We start from the raw sequence: 14219 nt of genomic DNA on the forward strand, positions 1-14219 counted from the left end.
CAGGCAGCGGCCACAGGAGCCAGAAGTGGGGAGGAGCACGGAGGGCGGCGCGGGGCTGGGCGAGGGAAGGCGCGGGAAAGCGCGCGACCTGCGCTCCTCACGCTCCGCCTCCAAGCCGGCAAGATGGCGGCCGCCGAGCCGCCCACTTCCCCTCCCCCGGCGACCACGTGACCCCGAGAGCTCCGCGCCGGTTGGCCCTGGCGGAAGGGAAGGGATTAGCGGGAGTGGAGCCGGGTCTTCCGGGGATGCTCCAGGCCTTGGGACGCTGTGGGCTTCGAGGGGGCGGAAGCATCTTTGCCTATTCCCTACCCGCAACGGTATTAATTTACGTGGGGACAATAAATGGTTATAAATGATGGGAATATAAATAACCCGCAAAGTGTTAGGTTATGTTGGAAGTTACGCACCTCGGCAAGAGCTACCAAAGAAGTCCCGGATCCCATAGAAGCCGCGCCGACGGCCAACAGTTAGTTTACTTTCCAGTTTGCCTGTTTTCTTAGAGGCTGAAATTGAGGATGGGGAAGTGCGGAATGGGGGCGGATTCGGGAGCGAGAATCAAACTCAAAGCAGGCATCCGAGTAAAATTGTCGCTGTCTAACCCAGAATACTTACGAGGAAGGTCACTCACCGCTAGGGGTCCACATCGTGACAGATAGGAGGCCTGGATAGTTTTTGCGAGCGATTTGGAGCCCCCAGTCTGTGACTAGAATTTTCCTGGACGCCTGGCTGTAGTGGTCCCAGTCTCAGGGTCCTGCATGCTAAGTACAAAAATCAAAAAAAAAACACGTAAAAGAAGAAAAGCAATGGTCAAAACCTGAAAAAAAAATGCTGACCCTGACCAAGTGAAACTCTTCAAAATAAAGTAATGGCTTGACAGTTTTCATGTATCAACTAGAAACACAAAACCCAAAATTGGTATGAAAATCAGGTTTGGGATTGCAAAGCAAAGGCAGGACAAAGAAAAAATTAATTATAAAAAGTTTCCATTTTCTTTTTCTTTTTTTTGGCCTCTCCTGAGCTTGCAGTATCTTAGTTCCCAGACCAGGGATTGAACCCCGGCCTGTCAGTGAAATCACGGAGTCCTAACCACTGGACCTCCAGGGAATTCCCCAAGATTTCCATTTCCTAATTTACATTTCTTCATATTAAATTTAAAAAGTATCCAACGTCTCATGTTTGTATAATGGCTTTTGCTTATGTCATAGCTCAGTAAAAATAAATTTTTTACAATTTGATTGGTCTCACACTCAGCTTTCTTCACTCAACATTACTTGCTTGCTCCCTCCAGGCATTTGAATTGCGAATTCCTGACTTTTGGATTTTGTTGCTTAAGAAGGCCATCGTGTCAAGTTTCTTAATATATTCTTCCATATATTTCGTTAACCCATATTCAGTTTACAAGGAGTTTTTTGTATGAATCCTCACATAATCCATTAAATTAAGATCTGAGATTATTTTTTACAGATGGATAGCCAATTTTATTTGAAACATGAATTGGGATTATCTGTATACTGGGAAGTCATCGTGAGGAAATGAGTTATCAGCTAATGAATGAACACTGCTAAATGCCCATTATCCACATCTCAATCCAATTCCATTGTTTTCTTTTGACTGTGTAATTTGACAGTAAAGAAAAAAAATTTTAATGTGATTTCTTTGTGAAAAGAAAACTACCAGGATTGATGGTAAAAGTAAGTAAACAATCTGAGAAAGTGATAGCTCTTAGCCAGAAAATATGAGTTATGTACAAGGTTTCCAAACAGTCTAAAAACGTATTTCATAATGTGTCCTGTGCAGCAGAGACCTGCAATCAGAGATTCAGATACACCAGCTCAGCAGCATAAAAGGTCTGTCAGAGAAAGGTGACAGCCTCTGTAAGTGAAGCTGCCATGTAAAATGTCATGGAAGTTGATTTTAGTCATCTCTGGGTTGGTGGGATTAGGAGATCTAGGAGACATTCCCAGGGCTCACCGATACCTGGGGCTGCTCTCATGCTGGGCACAAGGACAACGCTTCCTTCCCCATTTCAGAAAGGGGAGTCTTATGTCTATTTCTAATCACTACAAGCTGTGAATGGAAGCACCTTGTATCACTTCCAGGCAATCAGGAAAGACGAGTTATAAGATGCTCTTCTCTTGCTGTGGCAACAGAGGAGGCTACGTATTCCAGATGGTGCAGCCTGTCAGCCTGGGTCCTGAGTGACTGTGTAGAGCAGAGTACCAATTAAAACTCTGCCAGAGGTGTATACCCTGTCTTTATTAACCTGTATATGAGTTTTGGTTACCCATGCTTTTGGTGGGATCTAAGTAAATATGAAGAAAATGTGAATAGGTATGTGTAGATACTTGGAGTACATACATTCTAAATCAGGGTTAGTTATACTCTGTATCAACTTTTCCTCCTCAATCCTTCTCTAATATTCAATAACTATTTTTATCAAAGGAGCTGGACTCTGTGGTATATAATTGGAAAACTGTCTTGCTTCCCCTTCACACCTGCCCTAAACATAACTCAACTCTAAACTTCATTCAAGCTAAAGGATCTCCCTTTGCCCATCTCTTGCCTGCTTCAGGTGTGACGCTTGCTGTGATAAAGGAAGGTGTGCCGAGCTTCTCCACATCCCTGCCTTTACTGCTGAGAGTTTACTCCTCCTCTCCTGCTGGCCAGCTGCTATTTATGAACCCCTCTCCCCCAGGGTTTGGTGAGGAGAAGAAGGGATTAGGGGAAAGGGGCACAGTTTTTTCCAATTGGTGCAGGATACTATTATCTTTGGAAGTTGGTTCCCTATGGACATGGAGGACTCACAAATGTTGGCTCTTTCTCTCTTGTGTGTGTCACCTTTGTGGGCTTTTTTATGACCCTCTTGCTGGGGCCTAGGCAATGCCGCTCCTCTGGTTGACTGCCTATGACTCCTCTCCCCCCAACTTCTTGGCCTTCTGGAGGCTCATCCCATGTAAAACATATTCTCCTGAGGTCCCTTTCCTCTCTGGGTATCGCTCATGGGAAGGACCCTATTTAAATGACTCCAAGTTGGTTTCCTTCTAGGTACACTTGGCCCACAGGACAACTCATGCGTCTTTGCCTTGCTGGCAAGGGCAGTGCAGCTCGCTCTCCATGCCACCCACCTTACTCACCACCCCAGGGAACCTGGTCAGCCAGCACCTTGCATCTGGACTACCTCAGGTGGGAGTTAGAACATTAGTCCCTATGGATTTCCAAACCCCAGGAGATATAAGCCAAACATTCTGAGAGGTGCTAGTGGAGGCCTCTATCTCACTTGGCTTTAGGCAAAGGGAAAGACCCCTGTCCCTCCCTAGAATGGCGAGAGAGGAAATATAGAGCTCACAGGTAACTCCGCAACACACTTCTCATTCTCTTGTATTGACTCAGTGTGGGTAATTAGTAATGCTGGCAGACTGGTTCACAATCTCTTCCCATCTCCCTTTGAGGTGGATGGGGGAAGGGGTCACCTGGCATCTATTGTTTGCTTTCTGCTTTTGAGGCCTTTGCAGAAACTCCACAGAAAACAGGGAGAATCTAATTAAACATCCTGTCACAACTCTTGTCTGTCATCAATTCAAGAAACTCTTACTAGACTGATGAAAATGGTGAAATGGCTTAAGGCTTTCACAGACACACACACGCACACACACACGCGCACACACACACCCCCCATGTAGCAGACATAGAGCAATGACAGATAAAACTTGAAAAGGGTAAAGATATCTAAGCTTTAAAACATAAACACCCCTGTGAATTTGCTGAAGCCACAGACCCCACCGGGCTTTGAAAGAAGTCTGGAAGCAAGGGTAGCAGTCAGAGATTTGGCTCCTGTAAATGGAGATATAAGTGCCTCCTAGGAGGTGGGGGACAAGGGCCAGGTTTTCAGCTTGAAGCCAAGGACACCCCTGCCCCTACATACATTCGAACAAAACTATTGCCAACCTTCTGCTTGGGTTTATAGCCTTATGGAAAGCTGTGTGCCAAGAGGGTGGGACAAAAATGTTGACAGTCTTTAAATGAGAATTGAGCCTAGGCACTCCCTGCTCGGTGAGTAGAATGGCAATAGTGTGATACCCTATACACCAGTAATAACCAATTAGAAAATATGATATTATGTTAAACATGGTGGATTCAATCCATACATTTGTCACTATTAAGTCCCTAAACCCCACTAAAGTGACAGTAAAGGGTTTTGTTTGTTTTTTAAGACATAAATTCATATGTGCAATGTGGAAGCATGAGAGAGATATTGCCCTGTGGAGTGGAATTTGATCAATGAGAGACATATGTTTAGAAACGTAAATTGCTTGCTAGCACACAAATATTACTACTTGAGCTTCAAATTTCATAAGTTATAGTTTTGTCTTCTTTAGTTTGTCTTCTTTCTGTTTCTTTAGCCCTTTTTATTGTCTAAATGATCATTAAGTATATGATAAGGTGCTAAACTGTTTTAGTTATCAGAGAAATGGGAAAATATACGCTGCATGTTTACTAGAATAATTAAAATTTAAATGATCGCTAGTACCAGGTGTAAGCAAGGGCATAGAGCCATGGGAACTGTCATACAGGGCTCATGTAAATTATTACTACCACTTTGGAAAACTGTTTGGCAATATTTTTTAAAGTTGAATATATACACTATGATCCAGCATTTCCTAAATGTATGCTCATCAGAAATATGCCCATATGTGCATCAAAAAGATATGTACAGAAAAAGTTCTGGAAATGGATAGTGCTGATAGTTGTACAACATTGTGAATGTACTTAATGCCACTGAATTGTACACTTAAAAATGGTTAAAAGGGTAAATATTATGTATGTTTTAGCACGATAAAAAAGATATACAAAAATGTTCTCATGGAATTATTTATAAAAGTAAAAATTTCAGCTGTAGGATGAATACATTATAGTAGATTCATACAGTGGAATACCTTATAACAATGAAAAAGAACTCTCGCTAGATGCAACAACTATATAAAAACACAGTCCCTGCTCTCATAAAACTTCAGGTCAAGCTGAGAAGACATAAATAAATATAAAATTACAACTGTGATAAGTACAATGAAGAAAGGGCACAGGATGGCCTGAGAACATATAGTAAGGAGATCTGACATGGTCAGAGGGGTTAGGGGGGCTTCCCCGAGGAATGATGTTTGACTGAGATCTGAAGGTAAGTAGGAGGTAGAAGTGGAGAGTAAAGCCTTCTAGGCAGAGGGAACCCCCATCCAGTGTTTCCCTACATTTACCTTTTTCATTGTCTTTGGCTCTGTCCACTCCAACCACCTACTCAGTCTCTACCCATCCTCGCTCCAGGGCTGAGAGGAATCATTTCTTGACACACCTGTAACCCATTCCTGACATAAGGTTTGGGAAGCTCTGCCATATGCAAAGGTTCTGTGGCAGGAGAAACCATAGTGATTTCAAGGACCACACAGAAAGCCAGTGTGACTGGAGGGCAGAGAAAAAGAAGAAAAGTGAGAAAGGGAGCTGAAGATGTAGGTGGAGGTTGATTATGTCCACTATATTTTTAATATTAATCTGTGTTCATGCCTGTGTACATACTATACTTGACTCAACTGCTTAATCCTGTTGTATATTTTTTAAGTCTGATATTAACAAGGGCAACTGGCATAGATGACGGAATTGCTGGCACATATCCAGACTAGCTCCAGTGTACAATGACTCCAGCCTTGCACACATTACGCTGGGCCAGGAGAGGGGCAGTTAGCTATCCAGAAAGAATGATATGATGTTCACTCATTTAAGAGTTATTATCTAGAATTGTTGTTTCTTGTTTGTAGGATTATCGGATAAAATACTGTATTTTTATTTACTAAATCTGGCAACCCTATCTATTAGGATTTGGGGGTCTGGAAACCCACTCTTCCTTCTGTCCAGGAAATTGTTAGAATTGATCTATATGCTATGCTTCCTGCTTGTGCTGACATCCTCCTGTATCCTTCAAATAACTAAACTCAGATGCAAAGACCCACGTGGTGATTGCATCTGTTTTTTCATCAGTATAAGCCTACTATTGTATTGGCCATATAAAGAAATCAGTCATTAACAAAATAAAAACTGATAGATCAAAGAAGAAATCATAGTGAAAATTAGAAAGCACAAGAACTGAATGACAGAGAGTATACTATATATTGAAACTCATGGGATGACATTTGTCAAAATTCATCAAATGGTACATTTAAGATTTGTTTATTTCATTGTATATAAATTTTACCTTAAAAAATAACCATACATTGCTCAGCAGGCCTGGCCTGGCTTTGGGCCCCAGGCCTCCCAGCTAGGGACTTTGCACCTGTCCCTGCCTGGCAACCTGGGTGTCTGCACAATCCATGGGCAGCAGTGAGGGCCACAGTGACAGATTATCAAGAGGAACAGAGCAACTGGAGGCTCTGGAGTCCATCTATCCTGACTCCTTCAGAGCTTGATTATACATTGATCCAACCCTCCTAACAACTGGTCTTCCAAAATAGAAATGAACTCTCCTGATACCACTTTCTCCTTCAGTAGTGTTTTATTATCAGTATTATCAGAAAACCCAACCAACTTCACCATTACTGTGACATCTGAGGCTGGAGAAAATGATGAAACTTTCCAGACTATCCTCAAGTTTACATATAGGGAAAAGCACCCAGATGAAGCTCCCTTCTAGGAAATTCTCTCCCAGGAAAACCTAGAAGATAATGATGTCTCAGACATTTAAAAATTATTCATATTACAAACAGAGAAAACCTTGGTATGGTGACGATCTTTACTTTAGTTACAGCTGTGCAAGAAAATTTAAGTGAAATGGTAGATCAACTAAAAACTGGAAGAGAAGGAGAAAAGAAACAAAAGAAGCAGAAGCAGAAAAGGAATTATTTGAAGACACTCCTGTTACCATTAAGAATTTCTTAAGTTGGAAGGCCAGGTTTGATGCAGAACTCTTGGAAGTTAAAAAGAAATGAATTAAAAAGAACAAGCAGGAAAAACTAAATTAAGCGGGAAACAGCTGTTTGAAACAGATCATAATCTTGACACATGTAATATCCAGTTCTTGGAGGATGCTGGATACAGCGTGCAGGTAGATGAGTTGTTGGCCTAGGAAATGAATGATTTGGACCTACAGGATGAGGTGGATGATCCAGACTACAATCCTGCTGACCACAGAGTGACTTGACCAACTAGTGAACTATCCTCAGAGAGGCTTGACTGCCACAGCATCTGTGTCTACGCTGAGAGTGTGTGTTGATTTTCTTTTCTTTAGCCATAAGAAAAAATAATTTTCAGGAGAACAATTTTCTGACAGCTTTCATCATTAAACTTAATAAACTGACCTTAAAATTTCAATCAATCAATCAATAAAAATATTGAACTCCAGGGGCTTCCCTGGTGGCACAGTGGTTAAGAATCCGCCTGCCAATGCAGGGGACACGGGTTCGAGCCCTGGTCCCGGAAGATCCCACATGCCGCCAAGCGACTAATCCCATGAGCCACAACTACTGAGCCTGCACTCTAGAGCTCTTGAGCCACAACTACTGAAGCCCACGTGCCTAGAGCCTGTGCTCCGCAGCAAGAGAAACCACCACAATGAGAAGCCCACACACCACAACAAATAGCAGCCCCCGCTCGCCACAACTAGAGAAAACCTGTGCGTAGCAACAAAGACCAAATGCAGCCAAAAATAAATAAATAAAATAAATTAAATTTTAAAAAAAATTGAACTCCAGGTAGTGATGTGTGTGCTGAAGTGTTTAAGAGCAAATGTACTAATGTCTGTAACTTCCTTCGAAATGAATCAAAAATAAGATCCTTGAAATTGATAGAAGAAGGGATGGATAAATGGAAAGTTCCGTGATAAGGCAAATATAGTATAGTAAAATCTTAACTGTAGAAATTAGGTGCTGGGCATTTGGGCATCACTACAATTCTTTCAACTTTGTGAACATTTTCAGAATTAAATAAAAACCTCATCAGATTGTAAATCACTATATTGTACTTATATAATATTTTACATCAACTATACTTCAATAAAAAAATAAGTGTAGAAACAATCCCCCCCAAAAAAAAACCTTCATTGGATGCAGATAAAGTGATTCATAAAGAGAAATGTGTAGTCCTAAATACTTATATTACAAAAGAAAAGTTAAAAATTATTCATCTAAATTTTCAGTTCAAAAACTTAAGAAGAAAAACAAGCACAGTAACCTTGAAGAAAGAGGAAGAGTGGCAGTAATAAAAAATGAAAGCAGAGGGCTTCCCTGGTGGCGCAGTGGTTGAGAGTCCGCCTGCCAATGCAGGGGACAAGGGTTTGTGCCCCAGTCTGGGAAGATCCCACAAGCCGCGGAGCAGCTAGGCCCGTGAGCCATGGCCACTGAGCCTGAGCGTCTGGAGCCTGTGCTCTGCAACGGGAGAGGCCACGGCAGTGAGAGGCCCGCGTACCACAAAAAAAAAAAAAGAAAGCAGAAATTAATTTAATATGACAGAGATATGCGGAGATGGTAAAAAGACACATAAAATAAAAATTTATTTTATTCTTTGAAATAAACTAATAAAATAAGCAAAACTCTGGCAGAATTCATTGATCAAGAGAAAAAAGAAAGAGAGCAAATAAACAATCTTAGAAAAGGGGGCTACAGATAAGTTATAGCCAGGCTACCACTAGCCCTCACAGTACCTTTGTGTGAACTAGGAAAAGGTTTCCCCTGTGGGTGGCCACAGCCCTAATACCTAGGGCTTGTTACTTGGAAAGCCGGGTACAGGCTGCTCCCACTCACTCCTTGTCCAGATAAGCTTGTGCTTAAACCACCATATTGGCAGTCGTGGATCAGCATAGTTTAAAAAGTTATGAGACAATCTGAACAACCTTGTGCCAATTAATTTGATAATTTGCACAAATGATTGGTTCCCTTTAAAACTACAATTTACCCAACTATATCAAGGAGACATAGACAACCTGAATAAACCTATAACCATTAAAGAAATCAAATAAGTAAGTACAAGATCTAGTTTAAAAAAGCATGAAAATTCTTATTTTTTTCCTATAGTCTAGCATAATTAAACACCATTGGAATCATCTGTTTGCTAAAAGAAATAAAATACAGCTGTGAAACCATGTGGTTCCGGTGCTTTCTTTAAGGGTAAATCTGTATTCATCTTCCTGATCTTTTTTGTGATAACTCGTCTTTTCAAGTTTTCTATTTCTTCATAGGTCAGTTTCGGTAATTTTTTTTCTTTGAGAATATCCATTTCCTCTAGTTTTTCACATTTGTTGCTGTAGAGCTGCACATAATTCTCTCAGCCTCTTTTGTGTCTGTGAATGTATCTCCTTTCTTATTCCTAACCTTGATTTTTTTTTTTTTTTTTTTTTTTCTAACAGGATCCGGACGCGCAGGCCCAGTGGCCATGGCTCACAGGCCCAGCCGCTCCGCGACACGCAGGATCTTCCCGAACCAGGGCACGAACACGTGTCCCCTGCATCGGCAGGCGGACTCCCAACCACTGCGCCACCAGGTAAGCCCCTAACCTTGATATTTTTGCTCTCTTTTTTCCCTAACCAGATTCATGAAATGTTGATATATTTTATTGGTCTTTTCAAATAATTAACACTTGAACTTATTTTTTTCCTTTCTACTATTCTTTTTGTTTTCTAATTCATTATTTTCTGTTGTTGTCTATATTATTTCTCTCCACTTGGGGTTTATTTTGTCATTCTTTTCTTAGTTTCATAAAATGGGCAATGAATTCTTAAAAAAAAATTATTTCATAGTGAAATATTTAAGGCTATGCATTTTCTTCCGCTGTGTCCTGTAGCATTTTACATACAATGCTTTTTTTCATTCCTTTCTAGATGGTTTATCACTTCATTTTAAAAAGTTTTACAAACAAAATAATTATTAGATTAAAAAGAATCAGGAACCTTAATTCTAAGTAGTTATACTCTGACATAATTTCATTTCAAAACAAGACAAATGAATCACTCATTATAATTTTAGCTCTTCCCTAAAGTAATTAACTTGATTTATACACACACACACACACACAAAATAATCTATAGACCTAACCATCTTTCCTGTAATACCTCAGAAACCTTGATTTATTAAGAAGAGCAACATTAAAATAATTGTATAAATGGGGGAAAATAGGCCTACAGGATTTCACCCTTGCAGTAACAAAGATAGTTTTCCTATAGAAATTCCAATTAAAAGTTTTATTTGGTGATTTAAATAAACCTTAATTTAAGGCTGTGCACCTGAGCTAATCTAGCTCTTTCTTAGTACAGTTGATATCTATCCGAATAATAGACCAGCTAGCTAGCCTATTAACAGATAGGTATTATCTGAGGCTAGCCTGGTTTCCTAATTAATCCCCATTTCAATTTTTTACTTCCTCTTGATCCAAAGTTGCTGTAGGCACGTGCTTCTTTTCTTCTCGTTTTTTTATTTTGTATTTCTTACATATTTTTATTTTGAAAAAAAAGTGCAAATTGTAGAGCTTTTCCTGTTTTTGAGTTGTTTGAGAGTAAATTGCTACCTGTTACCCACTGCTCCTGAGTACTTTAGCAGGTAGTTTCCAAAATAAGGACATTCTCCTACATAACTCCACTACAATACAAATCAACATTGATACATAACTACCATGTAATTCTCAGACTCCTTTCAAGAGTCTCTAGTCGTCCCCAAAAGATCCAGATCGTAATCATAATTAATCATACATTGCATTTCATTGTCATATCTCTTTAGTCTTATTCATCAAGAACAGTTCTTCACTCTTTGCTTGACATTCATAACCTTGACATTTTTAAAGATTACAGACCAGTTATTTCATGTCCCTCAGCTTGGGTTTGCTGGGGTTTCCTCATGATTGGATTCAGATTATGCATCTTTGATAGGAATAGTATAGAAGGGATGATACCTTACTCTCATTGCATCCTCTCAGGTGGTGCAAGATTTCAAACGTTCCCTCCCAGTACTGATAATGTCCACTTTCGTCACTTGATGAAGGTAGTGTCTGCCAGGCTGTGAAGTTACTTTTTTCTTTAGTAATTAATAAATATTTTGTGGGAGGTATATGAAATTGTAAATATCTCATTCCTCACTGTACATTCAATTCATTTATGTCACTATAGACTTGTGGTTTCCTATTCTAGTCAATGAACAGTAATCAGTTATTATCATTATCTCCATTAACTCATGAATGGATAAACAAAATGTAGTATACCCATACAGTGGAATGTTATTTGGCAATAAAAAGGAGTGAAGTTTTTTTTTAATATAAATTTATTTATTTATTTTTGACTGCTTTTGGTCTTGACTTTGCTGTGCGCGGGCTTTCTCCAGTTGCGGCAAGTGGGGGGCTACTCTTGGTTGCGGTGGGTGGGCTTCCCATTGAGGTGGCTTCTCTTGCTGCGGAGAACAGGCTCTAGGTGCACGGGCTTCAGTAGTTGTGGCGTGTGGGCTCAATAGTTGTGCCTTGCGAGCTTAGTTGCTCTGCAGCATGTGAGATCTTCCTGGACCAGGGCTCGAACCCATGTTCCCTGCATTGGCAGGCGGATTCTTAACCACTGCACCACCAGGGAAGTCACAGGAATGAAGTTTCGATACATGCCACAACAGGGATAAACCTTGAAAACATTATTTTAAGTGAAAGAACCCAGACACAAAAGGACACATATTGTATGATTCCATTTATATTAAATGTCCAGAGTAAGTTAATCAACAGAAACATAAAGAGGATTACTGATCACCAGAGGCTGGGGAGAAGGAGAAATTGTGAGTGACCACTGTGAGGTTTATGGTTTCTTTTTAGGGGACTAAAAATTCTCTGGAATTAGATAGCGGTGATGTTTGCACAACCCTGTGGATATACTAAAACCATTGGATTGTGAACTTTAAAACAGGTGAATTTTATGGTATGTGAATTATATATATATATTTTTAAATAAATTTATTTATTTATTTTGGCTGCATTGGGTCTTCGTTGCTGTGCCTGGGCCTTCTCTAGTTGTAGTGAGCAGGGGCTTCTCTTGTTGCAGAGTACCGGCTCTAGGCACGCAGGTTTTGGTAGTTGCAGCACGTGGGCTTCAGTAGTTATAGCATGCAGCCTCAGTAGTTGTGGCGCAAGGGGCTTAGTTGCCCCGCGGTATGTGGGGCCTTAGTTCCCCAACCAGGGAGGGATTGTACCTGCGTCCTCTGCATTGGAAAGTGGATTCTTAACCACTGGGCCACCAGGGAAGTCCCTGTTATTATTATTATTTTTAATTTATTTTTGGCTGCTTTGGGTCTTCATTGCTGCGCCTGGGCTTCCTCTAGTTGCGGCAAGCGGGGACTATTCATTGTGGTGTGTGGACTTCTCATTGCGGTGGCTTCTCTCGTTGCAGAGCACAGGCTCTAGGCGTGCGGGCTTCAGTAGTTGTGGCACGCGGGCTCAGTAGTTTTGGCTTGCAGGCTCTAGAGCGTAGGCTCAGTAGTTGTGGCGCATGGGCTTAGTTGCTCGCAGTATGTGGTATCTTCCCGGACCAGGGCTCTAACCCGTGTCACCTGCATTGGCAGGCGGATTCTTAACCACTGCGCCACCAGGGAAGGCCCCCTGTTATTTTTAAAAATAAAATAAATCTGCCTTTTTCACAGAGGATTGTAAGGAAAATTGCCTGTTTTGACTCTTACTGCTGAACAGAAGAAAAAGTTCCTTTCCTCAAAATTCATACCCTCAATCCAGTCCTGGAGTCTATGAAAAGCACCTACAATTTGTTGGGAGAAAAGCAAAGACCTTAATTAAAAAAATAACCAAAATATATGAACGGACAGTTCACAAAAGAGGAATATAAATGTCCAATAAATAAATTAAACCACTAAAAGATGATCATCTTCATAAAGTAATCAACACACATCGCATTGTGGTTTTGTGATGATTAAAAGAGGCAAACACTTTCAATATTTTCAATACCAGATTCCTTCCTGTCTTTGTACTCATTTTCTCCATAATTCCCTGTAATTGGCTTCTACCTCCACACTTGCCTGAAATTGCCCTTGGTCACAAGACACCCCTCTCAATCCAAATACGAAGACCACTGCTACTCTCCCTGGAACTCTCCAAGGCTCTTGGCCCCTAACCTTTCCTTCCTCGAATGCTCCTTCCAGGCTCTTCAAGGCTCATTCCCACTACACCTGGACCACTACTTGATCTCTTGACTGACCATTCCCTTCCTTTTCCTGCCCTCTAGCTTTGGCCAATTGTAGGTGGACACTTCTCTTGGGGCAGGGGGATGGAGGCTGTCCAGCATCTGAGAATGTCCCACCTTATGAATATTTTATGAAGCAGACCCCACTCCTCACTATAGAAGCTGAAAATGCCAGATATTCGTTTTCCCAACCCGCTTTTGAAGCTGGGTGCTGGCACTGACCTAGGCTGGGTCAATCTGATGCAGCTATTTTAGACTTTGACTCTGGAGCTATTGGCGAAAAGAAGCAGAGTCAATGGAAGAGTGTTCCTGGCACCAGCAACTTCCAGTTTCCATGGCAGCTGTGGCAGCAGTGCCGAGCTCAGGTCGCTGCCTGATGGTGTCAACAGTGTGAGGTGTGACATCTAGTGGACAACAGTGTCCTCACTAGACACTATTTATATAGTGGTTTGGGCCATGGTGGTAGTTGTTTAGGCTCTGAGCCTGGTTCTCCAGCTTTCCCAGTGATTCTGTGTGCTATTTTAGCTTAACTTAAAATCAGAATCTATTTCCATTGCTTGAGACTGAGAACTCTGACAAATATAGCTTTTTAGAAAGCTGTCCTCAGCTCTCTCTCTATACCTCCTAAAACCACACTTTTCTCTATATTTTCTAAGTCTCTATTGCATTATAAAAGAATCGGTGCAACTTAGCACATTATCATTTGTTACCTTATACTTAAAATTTTCATTTTCATATGTTGTTTATGTTTATTTATGGGCCTTGTTGGGCCTGTAAATTGTCTCTCCAACAACACCGTGAACCAAGAGAACAATTAAAAATAGATGATAGGACTTCCCTGGTGGCGCAGTGGTTGAGAGTCTACCTGCCGATGCAGGGGACAGGGGTTCGTGCCCCGGTCCAATAGCCTTATATATTTGCTGATGGGAATGATGGGAATGGGACAAACTGAAGATAGAGGGGTGAACGGCTGGCAGGCCCAATGTCCTTGAGTAGTTAAGAGGAAAAAAGATCTGTTTTTTTTTCTGGCCGTGCCTCG

General features: G+C 41.1%; 1 protein-coding gene and 1 pseudogene across 3 annotated transcripts in view; one reads left to right on the forward strand and one right to left on the reverse strand.

The window, feature by feature from the left end:
• The window catches only part of ZNF318 (zinc finger protein 318), a 26856-nt gene extending 25908 nt beyond the window's left edge, over nucleotides 1–948 (reverse strand). For all 3 annotated transcript variants that reach the window (XM_024765978.1, XM_024765980.1, XM_024765979.1), the window contains exon 1: nucleotides 408–948. In XM_024765978.1, coding sequence (XP_024621746.1) covers nucleotides 408–443 — 36 coding nt within the window. In that variant the 5' untranslated portion in view covers nucleotides 444–948. The remainder of the gene's footprint in view (nucleotides 1–407) is intronic.
• Nucleotides 949–2880: 1932 nt separating this feature from the next.
• Nucleotides 2881–7180, forward strand: LOC112413892 (RWD domain-containing protein 1-like; annotated as a pseudogene).
• The last annotated feature ends 7039 nt before the right edge of the window (nucleotides 7181–14219 follow it).

Source organism: Neophocaena asiaeorientalis, unplaced genomic scaffold, assembly GCF_003031525.2.
Source record: "Neophocaena asiaeorientalis asiaeorientalis breed wild unplaced genomic scaffold, Neophocaena_asiaeorientalis_V1.1 scaffold46, whole genome shotgun sequence".
In the NCBI taxonomy this organism is placed as follows: Eukaryota; Metazoa; Chordata; class Mammalia; order Artiodactyla; family Phocoenidae; genus Neophocaena; species Neophocaena asiaeorientalis.